This window comes from Gobio gobio, assembly GCF_949357685.1.
Source record: "Gobio gobio genome assembly, chromosome: 14".
NCBI lineage: Eukaryota > Metazoa > Chordata > Actinopteri > Cypriniformes > Gobionidae > Gobio > Gobio gobio.
The window spans coordinates 50,080,476-50,104,781 of record NC_137107.1 but is presented as its reverse complement, the minus strand read 5'-3'; the positions used below and the strand labels follow the sequence as shown (position 1 = coordinate 50,104,781).

Sequence of the window (24,306 nt, the reverse complement as noted above, 5' to 3'; positions counted from 1 at the left end):
CCCTTAACCAAGCCTGCGGCTCTCCTCTCAGAAACTGAGACCCGAGGTTGGTCCCAATAGAGCTCATAAATCCCTCCTCTCCATGTATTAGAATGGACGCGAGACACACAAAATGTTTTATTACACTTCAAATAATTGTTTCCTAAAGATAGTTTCTGTCATTTTAGGCAGTTTTTATCACAATGATTTACAAATCAAAGTGTGGGTTGAAAACTGCCATGACACTAAGAAGAGGCTGAGTAGTGAGAACTGAATATGAAACTCATCTGCCAGAGCATCAATTCATATTATTTAGTTTTGGGTTTGTGTTAAATTCAAATAACCAGTGTTATTTTATCCTCAATAGGGATTGTTTATCATGTTTTATTTACAGTTGCATTTCTTTTCTTTCACTAAACGCTAGGGGTCTAAGAGACAGTACAAAAAGTATACTTTTGTTTTGTAAAGAAAGAAAAGCTCAGTATGTTCTTTTGCAGGAAACTCATTCAAGTGGCAGTGATTGTTCTTTTTGGTCTAATCAATGTGGTGAACCAATTTTATTTCCTCATGGCACATCGCTCAGGAGGAGTTGCTTTTCTTTTCAACAATTTCCGTGGAAAACGTCTGGAGTCAAGATCTAGCTTGGATGGACATTGGTTATTTTGTGTTCAAAAAACTGAACATTGTTACATTATCTTAGGCAATGTATATGGTTATAACAATCTATCCCAAAACAAACTTTTCATTTCAGAAATTTCACTGATATTAGAGGAAATTAAATCAAAGTATTATACTAATTTTATTATATTGGGGGGTGACTTTAATATGGTGTATGATGTGTGGTTAGTGTCAGGATACAGACGGAGGCAGAGGATAATGTTAATATTTAATAAACAGAGACACGGACACAGGTAAACAAAGGAAGCAGGTATGATGAGCACTAGCACTTAACAGTCACTTAGCTGGATGATACGTAGAGGGAGGTTGGATGAATGGAACACACAAGGAGACACAAGGGGACCACAGAACTGGAGACAAAGGGAGATCGAGGTAAGCAGCAGGTAAGATTGACGAGACCAGACAAGGGTGTGCAGGGAGAGTTTACTCTTATAGTGTCATAGATGAGGTGCAGGTGCAGGTGATCAGTACCCTAGGGATTATGAACGAGTGGGCGGAGATCTGTTGACGATGCCAGTGCATTGGCGGGTGGAGGCTGTGACTCTGTGACAGTTCCCCCTCCTCCACGGACGGCTCCTGACGACTGGATGGGACGATGACGGGGTCTACCTCAACCCGAGGAGCTGGGCGGTCCGGATGTTCTGCGTGGAACTGGGTGAGGAGTGCGGGATCAAGGATGTCGTTACGATGGACCCAGGAACGTTCCTCCAGACCGTAATTCTCCCAGTCCACGAGGTACTCGATCCTAGGACCCCATCGTCGTGAGTCCAGGATCGCCCACACCCAATAGATGGTCTCCTCCTCGATGACAACAGGAGGAGGAGGTACCGCATCATCACCAGGATCTGTGGAGGGAGAAGACAAGGGTCCCCTTGTGTGTTAATGTGGACTAGTCCATTTGTATAAATGTGTCCCTGATATTTCATTAGTAGGTCATTTTAGGTTGGTTCTCAAATGTATTTAGTTATTTGAGTTTTGTTTTGACCTCAGTTATAGGCCTAAACATTTGATTTGTTTATTTGGACTTTACTTTCCTTTTTTGAATCTTTGTGTAGAAGCCTGAATTTATATTAAATAATTTTTTGGGAAACTATATCTTTCATTGCCGTCCTTACCTTGACTGTTCGGTCCCTCACATTCACTGTGAGGTTTCAATAGGGAGACATGGAAAGATGGTGAGATGCGATACTGTGCTGGGAGGTTGAGACAGTAGGTGAGGGCAGGGCAGCCGGAGACGGATGTCTCGAGTCGAGAGCCATACCTTCTGGCCAGGCTGGTACTGTGGAGTTGGACCTCTATGGGTGTCAGCTTGAGTCTTGTGTCTCCGAACTGCCTGCTGGAGATGGACATGAGCTGAGTCCCACACCCTCTCGCTCTGTTGGAACGAGTGATTGACAGCTAGAACCTCCGAGGGCTCACCCGACCAAGAGAAAAGAGGAGGTTGATAGCCCAGGATACATTGAAACGGGGTGAGCCCAGTGGTGGTCTGACGGAGGAAGTTCTGGGCATACTCGGCCCAGGGGAGGTATTGGCTCTAGCTGTCCTGGTTCTGATGACAGTAGGCCCTCAGATATCTCCCGATCTCCTGGATCTTCCTCTAAGTTTGGCCATTGGTCTGAGGGTGGTATCCGGATGAGAGACTGACCGACACTTCTAGGAGCTTAAAGAAGGCCTGCCATACCCTGGAGATGAACTGTGGTCCACGGTCTGAGACGATATCCTCGGGAATCCTGACGTGACGAAACACGTGTTGGAACAGGGTCTCTGCGGCTTCGAATGCAGTAGGTAGGCCTTTGAGGGAAAGTTTTCAGGCCTTGGAGAAACAATCTACTATGACGAACACACAGGTGAAGTTTTTGGAGGATGGTAAGTCCGTTATAAAGTCCACAAGTTTTCCTTCGGGGAGCTTCTTAGGAGTGTTGGCAATGGCACAAACTGAGCATCCCTTGACATACCAGGAGACATCCTGAGGCATGGAGGACCACCAGTATTGCTGTTGTAGGTGCGAGAGGGTTCTTACACTGCCTGGGTGTCCAGAGCCTTGAGATGTATGAGCTAAGTCCATGAGGGGCTGACGGTGGGCAGGTGGAACATAGAGAAGCCCCTCAAGACCTCCTGACAGAGCAGGTTCGGTGCGGTTGTCTTGGGTAATGCGTTGATTCAGGGACCATTGCAAGGGACTCACAATCATGGCTGGAGGGAGGACTGGTTCTGGATCGGAGCTTTCTGGAGTGAGCTGGTACAGCCGGGATAAGGTCGGCCTTGCAGTTCTTGGTTCCGGGCCGGTAGGATACCATGAAATGTAATGAAGAATAGAGCCCAGTGGGCTTGACGGGGATTCCGTCTTTTGGCCTCACGTAGGTACTCGAGATTGCGATGATCCGTGATGACCTCAAACTGATGATTAGCCTCCTCCAGCCAGTGTCTCCACTCTTCCAAAGCGAGCTTGATGGCTAGCAACTCTCTGTTCCCGATGTCGGGGATAGCTTCTTAGAGACGAAGGCACATGGATGGAGTCGTGGAGGATCACCCTGCCGCTGAGACAGTACCGCCACAACTCCTGTAGACGAGGCATCCACTTCGACAATGAATGGGAGATCTGGATTGGGATGCACAAGGATCGGGGAGGTTTGGAAGGCTTCTCGGAGCTGATGGAATGCTTCTCGGGCAGTTGGGTTCCAGGACAGGGACTTGGGCCGACCTCTGAGGAGTGAAGTGAGGGGTGCACTGAGTAAACTGAAGCTGAGCACGAAGCGATGATAGAAGTTGGCGAATCCCAGGAAACTCTGGAGCTCCTTCACGGTCGTCGGTAAGGGCCAGTCTCTGATAGCTTCCACCTTCCTCTGGTTCATCTGGCTTCCATGTTGGTCGATGACATAACCTAGGAATTGCACAGAGGGGATATGGAACTCACATTTCTCCAGCTTGAGGTACAGGTGGTGTTGTCGAAGCTTTTCTAGGACCGGGGAGTTGTTGAACGTGACAGACGAGTTTACCGCGGTGTCTGTGTGTGTGCGTACAGCTGTGTAGAAGGCCTGCTAGCAGTAAGCAAGTGATTTGCCATAGGAGTGGAACACTCCTGTGTTTTCTTTGTTTTCAACATAGATTGTAAAAAATATGGACGTAGTGTCCGTGACGTAACCCGTAGGATTCTGAAGAGCCGGTTTGAAGCGTAAAGTAGGGACGCGCTGACCATTGCCATCTTGGCAGCGCGTCACTCCCGGATAACAGCAAATGGGCAAAGAGACGGGACGTGGGTGGAGGTGAGGTGACGCGATGACTAACAGACAGCAGATAAATGGTTATCCACCTGTCACTCAAAGTGGCCACGCCCTTAATTATGCAGAAATGTAAGGCTTTATATAATGTAAACGAATGAGTTATAAAAAAATTAATCCCCCTCACAGTTGTCATGAAGGGCAAAATTAGCCGTATAGACCAAAACCACAATTTGTACAAGACTGTAAACATGTTTTTTTTCTGCTGTAAAGTTGGGCATTTTAACATGAGGCTCAATGAGATTCTACTCCTTCTGGAGTCCTAGCGAGGCCAGCGAGGCCAGCCGAGGAATTGCAGTTTAAGTCACTTCCGTATTGGCTTCAAGAGAAACTGTGGGAGGTTGCCGCTTGGTTTTCAAACACAGTTTTTGTTTAATTTGTTCAAACGAACTTGGGCCGTGTGTTGTTCGTCTTCTCAATACGCCTTCATCAGCTGAGATTGCAGCCTCGTTGGATCAAGCCGTTGTCGCCAGGATCGCGGGGACAATCGCTGTGGGTTATTGAGTGAAGAGACATTACCCTGCCATCCGTTGCTCATCATTCAGTGCCTCGTCCACGAACTAAGAGTGGTGAAGTACACTATTTTCCTCTCTTTCTCCTGAACACTGGTAAGCAAACTGTTTTCTTTCAGTGAGTGATCGGAACTGAACTGTTAAATCATACAGTTGCCATTCATGGAACTGTGATTCGTGAATTTTCCTGCAAAGGGATTCATATACTTTCTTCTGTGCACATTCCTGAACTTTTTGGATTTTTTTGTAAACTCATGATGGACAGAGTTTAACTTTTCCATTTATTTTTCTGGATTTTTTAATTGGACTGAGCTTTATGATCACTTTGAACTTCAAAGTGAACTTTATTTGGAAGCTTGAGATAACTTGAATATATATGTGAAATATTTCAGTGTTGTGAAAAGAGGACACTGATTGTTATTTTGTGGTGATGGAATTGAAACTGAGACAAATTAGTTGATTTTCACTTTTTATTGTTTTCTACATTTTTATTTAATTTTGACTTGACTGAACTTGAATTTGATCTGCTCCTGTTAAAACAGGGAATGATAATCTCCATTCATTTATTACAAATACATTTTTTTTTTAGTTAAGCTGAAACTGTCTATGCTAACTTTGAGTCACTTATACTAAGGAGTGGGGGCGTCTTACCTATCTTGTTAGACACAGGGATGGTGGGTTTTGCAGACAACAACACTTACCACTGAGTTTTCTGCACACACACTTCAGGTGGCTGCCGTGTATTGAGTAAATCCTGGAGCCCACCTCACCGCCTCTTGAGCATTTACACATTGCAACACAATAGGCACAACATACTATTACAGCACAGAGTTGTAAAAAGACTAAAAGTGTTTGGTGGGAGGACTAGGATCCTGTTGCTCACTCAGTCTTCCAGTCTTCCTTAGTTAAGTGCTGAACATTCCCCCCACAAGGTGGTGGCAAATTCCCTTCCGCCACACAGTACTCACACAGTTGCTGTCTTCCCTGTCGTTCGATTGCTTCTCTCTGCAACAAACTAAGTGTTTTCTCTGTTCATTTGGTGTGTGAGTGAGTGAGTTTGTGTGTGTGTGTGTGTGTGTGTGTGTGTGTGTGTGTGTGTGTGTGTGTGTGTGTGTGTGTGTGTGTGTGTGTGTGTGTGTGTGTGTGTGTGTGTGTGTGTGTGTGTGTGTGTGTGTGTGTGTGTGTGTGTGTGTGTGTGTGTGATGGGTAGGTTTAGGGGTAGGGGCAGTGTAGGGGGATAGAAAATATGGTTTGTACGGTATAAAAACCATTACGCCTATGGAAGTCCCCACATTTCACAAAACCCCCCCTGTGTGTGTGTGTGTGTGTGTGTGTGTGTGTGTGTGTGTGTGTGTGTGTGTGTGTGTGTGTGTGTGTGTGTGTGTGTGTGTGTGTGTGTGTGTGTGTGTGTGTGTGTGTGTGTGTGTGTGTGTGTGCAGGGGCGTAAATCGCGGGGGGGACGGGGGGGACAGGACCCCCCCAATCTGAGGGCTGTCCCCCCCTAAAAACCATGCTGAGTATTGTAAATAATATAACAATATATACTTAAAATAAATGTGTACGTGCTAAAACAATACAAACGCAAACGGGACAAAAAAAATGCGTTTTAAGTTTAGAAACATTTTGAGTCCCCCCTAGCCCCAGAGTGGTTTGATCCACCGCGCACCGCGCACTAACGTTACCCGTAAAACTACCACACAAGTTTGGGGAGAGAACAAAGCTCTTCAGATAGCAGTTGTGAAACACCAGTAAGTAGCTGTCAAGGCTATTTTATTCACTTTAAACATCAGATGAAGTGATTCTTTTCTCTTTAATACAGATCAGGCAAAACACTGTTAACATCCCTTGCCCACCGCGGCACCGCCCCGGGCCACCGTCGTTTTCGTTTTTATAGTTATAAAATAATTTAGTTCAGTTAGAGAACAGACACTACAATTAAAAACTGAACGTGTCTGCTCAATACAGCACGAGCCGAACGAGCAAACAGCTGACAGACAAGATGATCGCGGATGATTTGCTTTCAAAGCGAAATGTAAAAGCGCCTATTTAAGGGACTGTGTCATTGTACTGTTTTGTTGTTGTGTTTTTCATTACGAATAATAGGCTAATGAACCCAAAATTCAAACAACCCGCCCCCAAATTCAAAAAATTGGCGCTAATTATAATCCGAAAGTATATGCGCACGGCTGTAGGGTTTTGCTCACTATGATAATAAGTGGCAGATCAGAGGGCTTGCTGCAGTTGAATATCTAAATATCTGAATATCAAGTAGGCCTATAAAATACTATGTGGAGGACGCAAGATAATTTAATAATTATAATATGACTGCGTGGTGAACCTAATCGTATTTAAACAACTATCGCTTTGAGTTGTTGGTCAGATAAAATGACAGATAAAAGAAAAACGGACATTAGATCATTTTTCAGTACACCAAAACGCCAAATAAGTACTATAGGCTATATATATATATATATATATATATATATTTTTTTTTTTTTTTTTTTTTTGTACACATATCCTTACAAGTACGATTTTGGCTGGATTATTTGTGTCCCCTTCAAAAATTGCTCTTGAGAAATTTCATGTTTATTGTCCCCCCCAACTGTTAGATGAAATTTACGCCCCTGTGTGTGTGTGTGTGTGTGCGTATGGCGCTCGCTTTGTGTCATTTCTTTCCTAACCATATGGCGTTCCGATGGGTTCTTTAATATGACTTTGCAACATGCACTCGTCTCAATGAACGTCTCGTCTGCGTCTGCCGAACGTGACGTCTGCGTCTGCCGAGCGTTTCGCCAGCGTCTGCCGAACGTGACGTCTGCGTTTGCCGGGTTTCCAGTACATTCCACACAATTCATTCTTTATTATTTTTTCCCCGCTGATCTTCAATTATGTTTTATTAGCAATTAAGTGATTTTACCTTGCTTGTGTAGCTATAGCTTTTTTATTCCAAATACCAAATTTTAAAAACAGTTGCACCTCCAAATCCCTCCCTATGCCTTATTCCTCAAACTTTGGAGAAAAGAGTCTGCAAATTGAATACATGTAAATGTAAAAGAGAAAGACGAGCAGTTCATTATTATTATTTAGCATATAATTTAGCAGAGAATTAACATTTTATAGCCAGGGATACTCTTTCAATTCTGCCTTGGTTTTTATCACACTTAACATAGGCTATTCATGTGCTAGAAGAGAAAATCGATCAGTGCACGTATAGCCTACTGCTTGAACTGAGACTATAGGCTACACAGTAAAGTCACAAAACAGTGAGTCTATTTATTGATTGGGTTTCTTAAAATGTAAAAAAAAAAAATAAAAAAAAAATTGTAAGCTCTGTTTCATACTACTGTTTTTGCGAAAGGTCCGTTGTCATTTGTGGACACTAAACATTGCAGATGTTTAGTACCTGCAGGAAAATTACAATTGTACAATTCATTTCTTATTCCTGCTTTTAACATTTATTTCACACTGGTTTTAGTTTTCTTTTTATAAATCATTACTATACATGAATAAACAATTAAATGAAAAGATATGGAAACGTTAATTTTTAGGCATTAAAAATATGCGAAATGATTTATTAATCACCTATACTAAAAATCTATTTTAAGGCATTTAAGACCTGCACAGGGTGATATCAGTGTTTATGGAAACATTCTAAACCATAAAATGACTGTAAAAAAGGACTTAACTTTATATTAATACTAATGCAACTTTATAGTTTATACAACTTATACAACTTAGACTGATAACATGTAGTGCTCAACCTTGATACACGGGGCACCAAGTCAAATTTTGGCTAGGGCAGCAAATTGGTCAGGGCCATGGGAGCCAGGACTGTTTGCATGATAAAAAGTCTGATTATAATAGTAAAACCTTCGTAACTGCAATTGAACAATAAGCTAAATAAATGAACTGTTCAATAACTAATAGGCCTATGTAAAGCTGAACATTAGGAATAAAAATATGCTGATAACTAAACAATATAGCATTCTAGAAACGAAACACTGCATTATGATTATGAATTATGAATTATGCTGCTGTTTAAATAAATCAAATGAAATAAAGAAATAGGCCTAAAGAAATAATCGACGAACTACAGTAAAATAGCGAGGCATATAGGACATAAACTGTTTTGTGTTAATAATAGTTATTGCAGGCTATTATCTCGGAAATCAGACATTCTATTCTATTCTATTCTATTCTATTCTATTCTATTCTATTCTATTCTATTCTATTCTTTATTTACCAGTAAATGCGATCCTGATCGAGTTGGCGATCACTGTTGTCCAACTAGTGTTGTAGTAGGCTACATTAAAATTATACATGATAAAAACACAATAACAACCCCAAATATATATATATATATATATATATATATATATATATATATATATATATATATATATATATATATATATATATATATATATATATATATATATATATATATATATAGGCCTATAAAGGCTATCAAAAACGTTTCTCCACGTATTATCTTTGTGGGATTAAACAAGAATTCACACACGCATTTACACACTCAAATAAAATCACAGACGCAGACGTCACGGTATAAGACAGACGCAAATGTCACGTTCATTGAGAGGAATGAGTGAAGTGAAAGTAAATTGTACATTCGCTGACACACTGCACTGAGCCGTGTTGAGTAGCGTGTTATACTACGTGTTAGCGAAAAAATTAAATTATAACTTCACTGCTACACGTGAATGACGCGTAACGTCTGAGTGGACACTTCACTGCCACACGTGATTTGCGTGACGTCTGCGTGACGTCTACGTCACGTCTACGCCTCGTCTGCGTCTTAAATTGAATGGAATAAATAGCAGAATAAAAAAAAAAGTTAAGACGTTGAGTGAGACGTTCGTTGAGACGAGTGCATGTTGCAAAGTCATATTAAAGAACCCATCGGAACGCCATATAACCACGCTTAAAGACGTGTTAACGTGCGTGTGACATGCGTGTGGAGAACGTCTACACGTCTGAACGTCTGCCCGTCTGCACGTCTACACGTCTGCCCGTCTGTACGTCTGCCCGTCTGTACGTCTGCCCGTCTGTACGTCTGCCCGTCTGAACGTCTGCACGTCTACACGTCTGCCCGTCTGAACGTCTGCACGTCTGTACGTCTGCCCGTCTGAACGTCAAATGCCCGATAATTAAGCTATTATTAAAATAGATTAAATATTACTTGGTAAGTTCTACATACATAAATGTAAATGGTCTGGTAGGATTCCCAATATTACCCATTTCAAGGCTGATCTGAAGAATTACTTTGAAACGTTACAAGGACTCTGAAACCGCAAAGCAATAGAACTATGGAGATTTACAAAGAATTAAACTCCTCTTCTTTAATTTGAGTACACTAATATACCCTTCTTTTTGTTGTTTGTTGTTGTTGGTATTCTTATTTTATTTTATTATTATTTTTACCCCTTCTTCTTCAATGTTCAAAATCCTTGATTTGAATGTTATCTTACCTGATGTTAAACATTTTATAACTGTTTCATGATGTTATGGAATTTTTCAAAGAATTTTATGTGAAACATTTGTATGTTTTGAAATGTTAAAATTATATTTTTTGGAGAATTAAAAAAAAATTGATTAAGTAATTTAGATGAAGTAGTAATTTAGATTAAGTAAAAGCACATTCATAGCTATAACATTATAGTGCATAGCCATATATTTAACATTCTTGAAGAATATCAAGAAAATACTGTTTAGGTTTGTGATTAAAAAAAAACTAATCTCACAACAGTAAAAAGCTTTAAATTATTTTACATGATCAATTATGTGTGAACTAGGGGTTATGAAATATACAATAATGGGTAAAAAGAGTCTCTCTATAGTGGATATCGTTTTATGAACGTCTTTAAAGCTCATTTGAAAAATACATTTAAAACCGCCAGTAGATGGCAGCAATGAACTGTTCTATTAAGATTACTGGAAAATGTTCAACCTCTTCTTTCAAAAACACAAATATATATTTAATAACACCCACACAACTACACCTCTTAGACAAGTGCAAGTGTTTTCTGCTGTGGTGCTGTTTGGAACTATATTTTCATTGACTATTGTGTGAAATTAACAGTCATTAAAAGTTTATCTGCAGGCATTCTGGTTTTCTAATGATTAATTTTTTATAAGCAAAAAACTGCACATATTAAATAAATATTTCCAAATTTGTGTTTTACTTGATATTTTTCCTCAACTTTTGTCTCAATTGGCAGTTAAGTTTCATGTATATAAATATTTTCCAAATTCTATTACCAAGAAGTGAAACATTATGTGAATTTAAAGTGGCTGCGTTAAGTAAGGGATAATCCACGGCTAGCCATGACGTAGAGGCAAAGAACCGCATGACGTAAAGCGGATATATTTCTTATATAAGAAATACAGCCTAAATATATGTGACGTTGTTGGTTCCCATGACATGCACTCTAAAAAAAAAAAAAATAGTGCTATAGGCACTAAAAGTGGTTCTTGGTCGTAATCATAGGGGAACCACTTGTGGGTCTATATTGCAGCATATTTTCACATGTTCTGTATATGGTGGTGCTATCAGCTCAGCCAAAGAATCACTGAAGAACCCCTGAAGACCAAGATTAGTGCTACAGCACTTAAAAAGGTTCCCATATGATTACAAGCCAAGAACCACTTTTATTGTCATATAGCACCTTTTTTGTGTGTTACATTTTAATGTTTTAACTGCCAGTTCTCTGAAATTGACATCCCAGATAAGTAAAGTAAGATGTGCAAATAGATGCATATTGTTTTCACCTGCATGAAATAAAACACTTGACACTAAAATGACCTGAAATTACCACTATAATAATAATAATGGATTTTTTTTTATAACACACTTTTCATTCCAACGAATCTCAAAGTGCAACAATGGAAAAAGGGAAAAATAACAAAAATGAAACACTAAAAATATAGACCAATACAAATAATCACCACATAAAAGCCTTTCTGAACAGAAAAATCTTCAGTTCAGCTTTAGAATTGTCCAAGCTCTCTCCTGCTCTCAGCTCTGGGGAGGCGGTTCCCCAGCCGAGTATAGCTCAGTCATGGTACTGGAAGTTGAAGAAGCAGGTGGCCTGATGATCTGAGGCTGCTGGTGGAGGATTTCAGAGTGAGGAGTTCCTGTAGATATGGCGGTGCATGTCCAGTGATGCATTTATGTTTGAGCAGGAGGATTATATATATATATATATTACTATTTAATGACTATAATCAGTAGATGGCTGCAGAGGCACAGTTATTTTCTCATTAGCATGTCCACTCCCTGATGTCTAGGAAGCAGTCATGTATTTCTGTTCATTCTGTACCGAATACAACAATGCATAAGCAGTTTCTGAAAGGAGCAATGTTCAATATACATTTGATTTTTTTTAAATATCTGAAGTGCTGTAAATGCCTTAGAGATTTGTTCAGTGCATCTTGGGAAAAGTTATATTCCATAACAAGATAAATGAGTCAAATGAAAATTAAAAAAATATATTTTTTTTTAAATAAAAACAAAAAGTTGGTCGCCTAATAGCCTATCATTTGTAGCATATCTCAACAACAAAATTATGGATTTAAATGGTCAGAGTATGACTTTAGTAATCGTCTGCATGCCGGTCCTGTTCCTGTAAACCTATTTAGGCCTTTACAGATACATAGCTCTACTCTGCTCTTAAGCACACGCAAAACACTCATAAATGCTACACTAAATCTTTAAATCAGGGGAATAAAACAAGTTTGTTACATAAATATAAAAATTACAGTAAAAACGAGCATTCACTTAGCAATATCGCAGTTAATGAAGTACACGTTTTCAAGGCAGGAGTACAATAGCTTGTTAAAATACGATCATCATTTATTTCCTTCGCGTTTGCAGCTTTAGTATTTATTTTATTGTTGTTTAACAGACACGTTAACAATGAATGAATGAAAAGAGATTTGTGTGGGTTTTCTCTTCTTTTTTTGACTTGTGAAACCAACTTGACTTGTTAAAACTGAATTAATGTTTTAGTGGATAAAGTGTGCTAAATTAGTTAATGTCATAAAACAGAAGATTACTAAACAATTATCTTCAATACCAATTATCTTTTTTTTTAATCAACCATATATTTGTCTCTATCAGGCAAAACATTGTTTTTAAGCGTAACACTTTACAAGAAGATTTCATTTACCTTAGGCCTAATGATGAATGAACAATAAGCAATAGGCTATATGGCTACTTGATATTTATTAATATAAATGCCTCGATGTAGCCTACTTGGTGGGGCGGGGTTAGGGGGGCCCGTACAATTTATTTTGCATTAGACGTTCAGACGGGCAGACGTGCAGACGTTCAGACGGGCAGACGTGCAGACGGGCAGACGGGCAGACGTGCAGACGGGCAGACGTGCAGACGTTCTCCACACGCATGTCACACGCACGTAGTCACATTTGTCAATTTAGATCGTTGTGACGTTCAGACGTTCAGACGTAATCCACACATTTACTTCTAACGTGACGCCGCCGTGACGTCTGCATAGATCAACTGCTACACGTTGCTGACGTGTGTACGTGACGTAATATTTGCGTGTACGTCTCCATATAAAACAAATGGAGACGTACACGCACGTATACACGTGTGTTGTCTGTCGTGCTTGTCAGTCTCGTCGCCGAATGGTACATTCCGAGCGCCATATGTGCGTGCGTGCGTGCGTGCGTGCGTGCGTGCGTGTGTGTCACTGTCTGGAACCATAGTATCATAATATTTATCAAATCTGGTCTTTAGCCACTGATCATTTACAATGATAACATTTAGATGTTCTATTTCCTGTGTAAGTTTGACTTAGATCACGCTTTTAATAGAGGGTCAACGTCCCACATTGATCTTCACACACACACACAATCTAATAAATTGCCTTATTGACACGACATCCTCAATAAACCGTCTCCAGCATGAGGACTCTGATCTTTTAAATATTCCTATCTAATAATTGCCTCACCGACAGGGCATGATGGCCAGAGGAGAACTGATACCCCGACTGAGCCTGGTTTCTCCCAAGGTTTATTTTTCTCCATTATGCCACCTGACGGAGTTTTGGATCCTTGCCACTGTCGCCTTTGGCTTGGCTTGAATAAAGTTCAACATATAAGCCTACACTATCAATGACGTGTGGTCTACATTTTTTATCAGTTTTATTTTGATAAACATGACAATATAACATCACGACCACATGAACGGAGTTTTTACTGTTATAAAAAACAGATTTGAGAGCATTAGTGGAACTGAAGGTTTTATAAAATAAACATGAAACACACGTGATCGCTGTCATGCGGATAATCTGGAGGTACAGGCAGTTCAGGAAGCCATGGCGGTGCAGGCAGTTCAGGAAGCCATGGCGGTGCAGGAAGTTCAGGAAGCCATGGCGGTGCAGGCAGTTCAGGAAGCCATGGAGGTGCAGGCAGTTCAGGAAGCCTTGGAGGTGCAGGAAGTTCAGGAAGCCTTGGAGGTGCAGGAAGTTCAGGAAGCCTTGGATTTGCAGGAAGTTCAGGAAGCCATGGCAGTGCAGGAAGTTCAGGAAGCCATGGCGTTGCAGGAAGATCAGGAAGCCATGGCTGTGCAGGAAGTTCAGGGGACCGTGGCGGTGCAGGAAGTTCAGGAAGCCATGGCTGTGCAGGAAGTTCAGGAAGCCATGGCGGTGCAGGAAGTTCAGGAAGCCATGGCGGTGCAGGAAGATCAGGAAGCCATGGCTGTGCAGGAAGTTCAGGGGACCGTGGCGGTGCAGGAAGTTCAGGAAGCCATGGCGGTGCAGGAAGTTCAGGAAGCCGTGGTGGTGCAGGAAGTTCAGGGGACCGTGGCGGTGCAGGAAGTTCAGGAAGCCATGGCGGTGCAGGAAGTTCAGGAAGCCGTGGTGGTGCAGGAAGTTCAGGGGACCGTGGCGGTGCAGGAAGTTCAGGAAGCCGTGGCGGTGCAGGAAGTTCAGGGGACCGTGGCGGTGCAGGAAGTTCAGGGGACCGTGGCGGTGCAGGAAGTTCAGGAAGCCTTGGCGGTGCAGGAAGTTCAGGGGACCGTGGCGGTGCAGGAAGTTCAGGGGACTGTGGCGGTGCAGGAAGTTCAGGGGACCGTGGCGATGCAGGAAGTTCAGAAAATCATGGCGGTGCAGGAAGTTCAGGAAGTCATGGCGGTGCAGGAAGTTCAGGGGACCGTGGTGGTGCAGGAAGTTCAGGAAGCCATGGCGGTGCAGGAAGTTCAGGGGACCGTGGCGGTGCAGGAAGTTTAGGAAGCCATGGCGGTGCAGGAAGTTCAGGGGACCGTGGAGATGCAGGCAGTTCAGGGGACCGTGGCGGTGCAGGAAGTTCAGGAAGCCATGGCGGTGCAGGAAGTTCAGGGGACCGTGGCGGTGCAGGAAGTTTAGGAAGCCATGGCGGTGCAGGAAGTTCAGGGGACCGTGGCGGTGCAGGAAGTTTAGGAAGCCATGGCGGTGCAGGCAGTTCAGCGGACCGTGGTGGTGCAGGAAGTTCAGGAAGCCATGGCGGTGCAGGAAGTTCAGGGGACCGTGGAGGTGCAGGCAGTTCAGGGGACTGTGGCGGTGCAGGAAGTTCAGGAAGCCATGGCTGTGCAGGAAGTTCAGGTGACCGTGGCGGTGCAGGAAGTTCAGGGGACCGTGGCGGTGCAGGAAGTTCAGGAAGCCATGGCGGTGCAGGAAGTTCAGGAAGTCATGGCGGTGCAGGAAGTTCAGGGGACCGTGGCGATGCAGGAAGTTCAGGAAGCCATGGAGGTGCAGGAAGTTCAGGAAGCCATGGCGGTGCAGGAAGTTCAGGAAGCCATGGAGGTGCAGGAAGTTCAGGAAGCCATGGCAGTGCAGGAAGTTCAGGGGACCGTGGCGGTGCAGGAAGTTCAGGAAGTCATGGCGGTGCAGGAAGTTCAGGGGACCGTGGCGGTGCAGGAAGTTCAGGAAGCCATGGAGGTGCAGGAAGTTCAGGAAGCCATGGCAGTGCAGGACGTTCAGGGGACCGTGGAGGTGCAGGCAGTTCAGGGGACTGTGGCGGTGCAGGAAGATCAGGAAGCCATGGCTGTGCAGGACGTTCAGGGGACCGTGGAGGTGCAGGCAGTTCAGGGGACTGTGGCGGTGCAGGAAGTTCAGGAAGCCATGGAGGTGCAGGAAGTTCAGGAAGCCCTGGCAGTGCAGGAAGTTCAGGAAGCCATGGAGGTGCAGGAAGTTCAGGAAGCCCTGGCGGTGCAGGAAGTTCAGGAAGCCCTGGCGGTGCAGGAAGTTCAGGGGACCGTGGCGGTGCAGGCAGTTCAGGAAGCCATGGAGGTGCAGGAAGTTGAGGTGACCGAGGCGGTGCAGGAAGTTCAGGGGACCGTGGTGGTGCAGGAAGCTCAGGAAGCCATGGAGGTGCAGGAAGTTCAGGATGCCATGGCGGTGCAGGAAGTTCAGGGGACCGTGGCGGTGCAGGCAGTTCAGGAAGCCATGGTGGTGCAGGAAGTTGAGGTGACCGAGGCGGTGCAGGAAGTACAGGAAGCCAAGGCGGTGCAGGAAGTTCGAAGTTCAGGAAGCCATGAAGGTGCAGGCAGTTCAGGTGACCGTGGCGGTGCAGGAAGTTCAGGAAACCATGGCGGTGCAGGAAGTTTAGGGGACCATGGAGGTGCAGGAAGTTCAGGAAGCCATGGCGGTGCAGGAAGTTCAGGGGACCGTGGCGGTGCAGGAAGTTCAGGAAGCCATGGCGATGCAGGAAGTTCAAGGGACCACAGAGGCGTGGCCTCCATGGCCTTATCCAGGTACCTACTGCACACACTTTTTTTTTCTTGGGCAGAGCTATGGGGTCATGGCCTGGAGCCATCTCTGGACATGGACAGGAGACGGCGCTGGACTCTAAACGTGGACAGGAAATAAATGTCAAAATAAATGACATGAAACTTCCCTTTCTCCTTGTCTACCCATAAACAGGAGAAAAAGAGGGAGTACAAACAAAAATGGCACCCTCCCCCTACAATCCCCAAATGAAAAAGAAATGAATAACTAAACAAACATACTTAACATATGAAAGTAATCAGAGGCCCCCGAAGCCTAGAAGCCCAGAGCTGACTACACCTTTGATTCAAAGCATTATTATTGTATTTTACTCTTTAATAATTAAATACATTTAAGTAAATAAAGTAACCATTAAAAATAAATTTAATTGATTACTAAAACTACAGAGGCTTTGATTTTTAGTGTTTTAATGCTTTGAGCAATTACATCCCACAGAGAAGTCTTCTGACCAAATTGTCCCTGACCCGATTTACTTTACCTAACCTGAGCATAATAAATAATATGGTCAAAGGTGTAAAGATCAAAGTACACACTGTTAAACAAAGACAAAACAAATTAATATGCCATATAGGGAACGGGTTGATCTTTGAGTACTGTGATTGGATGGCCATCATGGATGATTCAGCTCAATCTTGTGTATAAATCTGAGGCTTCACTCGAGAGTGTTGTGGTACTGCACTGTCTCTGAGTCTGCCTGATCACTCTCACATCACAGGGGTTGAGCCGCCCGTTTACAACTGATCACTGATCGCTTTGAGGCTGCAGATAATCTGAAAATTCATCTCTCAATCAGGCCAGAGCTGTAGCAATGCATCACTTCTTTTTCATCGCGTTTTCACTGCTAGCCATTATTGGGCAGCATGTGAGCGTTCAGCAGACCACAGAGAGTCGTTCTGAGCAGATCATAAACAGAGGATTCAGTTCAGAGCTGAGTGTGCTGAATGGAGGGCGCTGGGGGACTTGGAGGTATAGGAGCATGTGTCCAAGTGGAACGTACACCACAGGGTTTAGTCTGAGGGTAAGTTGGGCATTGACTCTATTTTGCTAATATGGGGTGTTTTAGTGCTTCAAAGATTCAAAACTGTGGAGTTGCTGTTCGTTATTTAATTATCTCCAGGAAACTGCACCTGAAATTTAAAGTGTCTGTGTAAAACTAAAGAGCATGAAGAGAAATGTTACTATGGGTTGGGTTAGAGTTGACTCTCTTTCAAATGGAAGATTGTCTCAATGTTGTTGTTGTTTTTTTAAGGTGGAAAAATCTATTGTTGGTGATGATACAGCGCTCAATGGGATTCGTCTTTACTGTGCCGATCGGTCCAGAGAAGTTTCACCCTCAAATTACATCTCCTCGATTGAGTCCGACATCGGATAGTAATGGACTCAGATTATTAACTATTCTTGCATTACATTTTAAGCTAGAGAAGTAAATTGAGGATTTTCTTGAAAATAATAGATTTGACTGAGAAATCTCTTTGTGTCTTTTCTTCAGCTGGGGTCAGTGGACAGATGTCAAATGGTGTTCTTCTGGATATTTGAGCGCTTTCCAGCTGAGAGTCGAATCTCCCCAAGGAGCTGGAGATGACACGGCCGCAAACAACATCAGGTGAGCATGTGGTGCTATAAGTCATCCTGGTTTTATTTTGCTATTTAAAGACTCAGTTTCCCCATCAGCTGTTCAGTTACAGTTTACAATCGCAAGGACACATTTCTCAATACTTCACTTTTTCAAAACTCTTCACACAGGGATCACAACAGAAATCTGTGAGGGATAAACTGTGGCTCATTTATCATTGCTTTGGCACAAAATGCATTCAATGATCAATTTACATGAGTTCTTCTCTCACTTAGACACAAACACCACCAAAACTTTATGAACCTACAGGGCAATGTGCACATGTTTACATACTCTTCTCAAAACTTTTACACTTAAGTTCAAAACCTAACAAAACACAAAAATGTATGAGACAGAAATGTGAAATTTCAAAGATACTAGATGAACACCTACACAGATGTTAGTCTTTCAATTCATTACCATCCATTCAAAAGAGGAAAACTTGGGAATAATTTTGTACTGTAATGTAAACATGGGTCATGTGACATAAACTGCAGTGAATTATAAACACTGGAAAGTGTTATTCTGGATTTGTAAAGAAATTTTACAAAATAAATGATTGTATAGGGTAAATATACCAAAAAAATCTACATTGAGACATTTTAGTGCACAGGGTATTGGTTTGAGTACAAGAAGTTATGTTAAAATAAAATATTAATCTTTCACACAATAATATTTTATTTTATTTTAAATGAAAAAAGCATTTACATTAAGATGTACATCATTAAATGCAAAAAGTCTGTGCTTAATGGATACATATACCCTTTAAGCACACCCCTGTTCCCATTAAGATCATGTTTTAATATGAACAGCTATTATTAAAAATATCTATCAAATAATACCTTTTCTTATTGATGTCACACTGAAGCTGTGATTTTCATAGTAGCGACCCTTTAGGCTCACCTTACAATAATATTAAGTCTTTAAAAATGACAGCAGTGTAAAACCACAGAACATCAATAATCTGTAAATTTATAATATATCCATCCATCCATCCATCCATCCATCCATCATCTTCCGCTTATCCAGGGCCGGGTCACAGGGGCAACAGTCTAATCAGAGATGCCCAGACAGAGAGGCCACTTCCTCCAGCTCTTCCGGGGGAACCCTGAGGCGTTCCCAGGCCAGCCGGGAGACATAATCCCTCCAGCGTGTCCTAGGTCTTTCCCGGGGCCTCCTCCCAGTGGGACGTGCCCAGAACACCTCCCTGGGAAGGCGTCCAGGAGGCATCCGAAATAGATGCCCGAGCCACCTCAGCTGGCTCCTCTCAATGTGGAGGAGCAACGGCTCTACTCTGAGCTCCTCCCGAGTGACCGAGCTCTATCTGTAAGGGAGCGCCCAGCCACCCTGCGGAGAAAGCTAATTTCAGCAGCCTGTATCCGGGATCTTGTCCTTTCGGTCATGACCTACAAATCATGACCATAGGTGAGAGTAGGAACGTAGATCGACCGGTAAATCGAGAGCTTTGCCTTACAACTCAGCTCCTTCTTTACCACGACAGACTGGTACATCGACTGCATTACTGCAGAAGCTGCACCGATCCGTCTGTCAATCTCCCGTTCCATCCTTCCCTCACTCGTGAACAAGACCACGAGATACCTGAACTCCACTTGAGGCAGGAACTCTCCACCAAACTGAAGTGGGCAATCCACCCTTTTCCGACTGAGAACCATGGCCTCAGACTCATGAAGTGCTGATTCGCATCCCAGCCACTTCACACTCGGCTGCAAACCGTCCCAGTGCACGCTGAAGGTCCTGGTCTGAAGAGGCCAACACGACAACATCATCTGCAAAAAGCAGCGACCAAATCGTATGGTCCCCAAACCGGACACTCTCCGGCCCTTGGCTGCCCCTAGAAATTCTGTCCATAAAAATTATGAACAGAACCGGTGACAAAGGGCAGCCCTGCCGGAGTCCAACATGCACCGGGAACAGGTCTGACTTACTGCCGGCAATGCGAACCAAACTCTAACTCCGGTCGTACAGGGACCGAACAGCCCTAAGCAGGGGGCTGCCGACCCCAAACTCCCAGAGCACCCTCCACAGGATGCCACGAGGAACGAATGCCTTCTCCAAATCCACAAAACACAATGTGGACTGGTTGGGCAAACTCCCATGAACCCTCCAGCACCCTGGAAAGGGTATAGAGCTGGTCCAGTGTTCCGCGACCAGGACGAAAACCACACTGTTCCTCCTGAATCCGAGGTTCCACTATCGGCCGGATTCTCCTCTCCAGTACCCTGGCATAGACTTTCCCGGGGAGGCTGAGAAGTGTGATCCCCCTATAGTTGGAACACACCCTCCGGTCCCCCTTCTTAAAAAGAGGAACCACCACCCCGGTCTGCCATCCCAGAGGCACTGTCCCCGACCGCCATGCGATGCTGCAGAGGCGTGTCAGCCAAGACAGCCCCACAAAATCCAGAGACTTGAGGTACTCAGGGCAGATCTCATCCACCCCCGGTGCCTTGCCACCGAGGAGCTTTTTAACTACCTCGATGACTTCAACCCGGGTGATGGACGACTCCTCCTCCGAGTCCTCAGCCACTGCTTCCTCTAGGAAGACATGTCGGTGGGATTCTCGAAGTATTCCTTCCACCACCTGACGATATCCCCAGTTGAGGTTAACAGGTGCCCATCTCCACTTTTAACAGTGTTGGTAGGGCACTGCTTCCCCCTCCTGAGGCGTCAAACAGTTTGCCAGAATCTCTTCGAGGCCAACCGATTTTTTGCCTCCATGACTACCCGGGCTGCAGTCCGCTTGGCCTGCCGGTATCTGTCAGCTGCCTCTGGAGTCCCACAAGCCCGCCAGGCCCGATAGGACTCCTTCTTCAGATTGGCAGACCTTACGGCCACAGCTCAGCGCGGCCGCATCGACATTGGAGGTGGAGAACATGGTCCACTCGGACTCAATATCGTCAGACTCCCTCGGGATCTGGTCGAAGCTCCGCCGGAGGTGGGAGTTGAAGATCTCTCTGACAGGGGGCTCGGCCAAACGTTCCCAACAGACCCTCACAGTACATTTGGGTCTGCCGAGTCTGTCCAGCTTCCTCCCCCACTATCAGATCCAACTCACCACCAGGTGGTGATCAGTTGACAGCTGAAGGACTTTAAACTGTGACGATGATTGACAGGGCAGTTTAAATGGTGATGCGATTCACGTAACTAAGCAACAGAGTCCGTTATAGATGACGAAGTAGTATAAAAAGTATGTACTTTTTCTTCACAAAAAGAGTAGCCTACATACTTTTAGGTCGTAGTCTAAGTAGGCGAATTGGGACGCAGCATAACTTACTGCATGTCCGCCCACAGAAAAAGAAATATAAAAAATACCAACACAGAACTATTGATCAACGAACGTTGCAGTTAGGGTTTTTCTTTTTATAATCTGAGCTAAAAGATAGTAGTGTGCTTAATCATAGGTACGTTTACCCTAATGCTATCTGATGTTAGTGTATTAGGTCTGTGTTTTATGAGTGCTAAAGTGTGTTTGTTGGTCAAACCTTTGCTAGTGTTCTGGAAGAATGAGTTGATTTGAGACATGAATGAAGTGTTTTGGTAGTTTTAATGCATATTGAATGTGAAATTAACTGTTGTGCCAAGCTGAAAGTGTGTTAGAAGAACTGTGTGAAGAGTTTTGAAAAAGTGACCCAAGTATTGAGAAATGTGTCCTAGTGATTGTAAAACACTGTAATATCAGACTCTCAAGCTGCGTCCGAAATCGAATACTTCTCTAATATATAGTATGCGAAAAACAGTACACCAACAGAGTAGTATGTCCGAATTCATAGTATTCGAAAAACAGTATGTGAAAAGTACCCGGATGACCTACTACATCCGGTGAGATTCTGAAGTGCGCATAGGATGGACACTTTACTATCCCATGAGGCCACGGGAGACGATTTATGAATGGAGGTGAAGGGACGCAACTGACGCTGGTAGGTCACATGATCATGACAACATGACGGTTGTAGTATGTCGGGATTACATTCATACTACATTCATTCATACTATATAGAACATAATTTTTTAATGGTTGCGAAGTTCGTTAAAATTCAAATGTAGTACCTACTCAGATAGTACGCGATTTCGGACGCAGCCTAAGTCTCAGTTGCTGTCCGTGGATGTGACTGGGCTGTGATCATGTGACTGACATTCTATCCAACAGCACAATCAGATATTGCATCATAATATTGTCACATCTGAATTTTTTCCAGGTTCAAATGCAGTCCAGGTTTTTCGCTAGAGGGTGACGGCACATCCTGGGGTTACTGGGGCGACTGGAGCCCAACGTGTAAGGGAACAGGAATCTGCGGCCTCAGCACGAAGATAGAAGGGAAACAGGGAGCAGGAGATGACTCCGCTCTCAATGATGTGCGCCTGTACTGCTGTGATTAAGGTGATGTGAATCTCAAACACTCGGACTGACACACACTGCAGATCAACTAAATCTGTTTTCTCTTTCAGGTGTATGAGGACAACAAGAACAGCAAGAAGATCAAATGTATTGTAGTAATTGATCATCATACTATGATAAACTAACATGAACCATGTCATTCAACAGTAAATCTAATGCACAGTCAGCCGGTCATTATCACAAAACAAAGCCTAACTGGACGATCAGGTCATTTACTGGACATCCCGCCTATTATTGGAGTAAAGACTCCTGAACTTCTGCTGTCAGTCAAAACTGGTGCCAAATATCAGCATTAAAGTCTTTCTAAACCTTGTAGTTTCATTATTTTGCTTTACATGCATAACATGTACAAATCAATTTTAATTGTAATTGTAATTCGGTTCGTTGACTGTGTGTGGGTGTGGAAGGAAGAAGGCGGGGTCGGAGTGACTGGGACTCGCGATTTTATTACTCAGTACTTTATACAAAACGAACACTAAATCTATATTTATACTTCAAAAGAGAGCCTTAAGAATTGTAAATAAAACTACTTATAGAGCACCAACTAACCCACTTTTCATCTAAATAAAAGCACTAAAATGCAGAGATTTGGTAGAACTTAAAACTGCTCAAATTATGTATAAAATATATAATCAACAATTATCAAAAAGTATCCAAGGGTTGTTTCAAATGAGAGAGAGCAAGTACAATCTGAGAGGACATTTGGTATTACAAAGGAAAATTATAAGAACAAATGTTAAGAATCACTGTATTACAACCAAAGGAGTTCATGTATGGAATAACTGTAGTGAAGAGATGAAAACATGTACAACAATGAGTAATTTTAAGAGAATATTTAAAATTAAATTATTGAAGGGATATGAAAAGGAATTGAGATGTTAGTATCGTATACTGACCGTATGTTTTTGGGATTATATAAAAAGTCTAGTTTGGATGGGTTTTATTGGGTGTAATATAGATAAATGGAAAAGAAGATGATAGAATTGTGTATACGTACTGTAGTTATGAATGTATGCATCTGTGAAATATGTGAATATAAGTACTGGAAGTAGATATATAGTGTATGTTTATGTAAATATGTAAAGCAACGATTCTATTTGTGTTAATTAAGGGAAAAATAGAGATGGGGGGGTAGGACTAGAAAAGTTTTTCGAACTTCTTCCTACTCCTTTTTGAACATGTGAAATTGTTTTGTTATTTCTATTTGAAGTACTTAATTCTTTATAATAATCTTTATAATAATTTTGGAAGTGTGTATAGAGAAGTGTATGTTCTTTTTTTATTTGGCATTTTTAATTATATTGTAAGTATGTAGGAATTTATGATTTAGGTACATACATATTCTCTTCCTGTTATTCTTTTTTTCTTTTTTCTTTTTTTTTTTACATGTTCAAATAAAACACTCAATCAATCAAAGATCAACAGGCAACGGGCACATAGACAGGCAGGACAAGATAGGACAGGATAAAAGCACGACCCTCTCTCAAACATAGTGAAGCAATAATCCGACAACAAGACAAGAAAGTAGAGGGAATAAGAAGAAGATAATCAAGGGAAAAGAGGGAGCAGGTGGGGGAATCAGAACGGGAAGGGGAAACAGCTGTTACAGATAATGAAACATGTAAAGTGAAAGTGATAGCGTGAGTGCGTGAGTGGCCACAAGAGGGAGACAGAGAGAAAGGAAAAGAGAAGCCCAGGATCATAACAATATTATAGGCCTATTAATATTTTTTTTATACCGCCTAGACAGCGCGCAAATAGTGCTCCCTTTATTAAAACTAAAAGCTGTCACTCATTCAATAAACACGATCTCACAAAGTTCGGTTATATTAATCAGTGAAGCTGGCGGCACAATAAATCTCTTATTTACATAATGTCTACACTTTATTAGAGAGGATTAGCGCGTGTGCAGGGGCCTATACCATGAAGCCGGTTTAGCTAGCTAGCCAGATATGTTTAAGCTTAGTTTGTGCCAATCCTGGGTTTTAGGTACCATTAAAGTGGTTTGGCTTTTAGCAGTGTT

General features: G+C 42.8%; 1 protein-coding gene across 1 annotated transcript in view; it reads left to right on the top strand.

The window, feature by feature from the left end:
* The window catches only part of LOC307137135 (vitelline membrane outer layer protein 1 homolog), a gene marked incomplete at both ends in the record, with an annotated part of 29,324 nt that extends 7,060 nt beyond the window's left edge, over positions 1-22,264 (top strand). Inside the window, 3 exons of the mRNA XM_079834617.1 lie at positions 17,507-17,628; positions 17,747-17,860; positions 22,084-22,264. Coding sequence (XP_079690743.1) covers positions 17,507-17,628; positions 17,747-17,860; positions 22,084-22,264 — 417 coding nt within the window. The remainder of the gene's footprint in view (positions 1-17,506; positions 17,629-17,746; positions 17,861-22,083) is intronic.
* Positions 22,265-24,306: the final 2,042 nt, after the last annotated feature.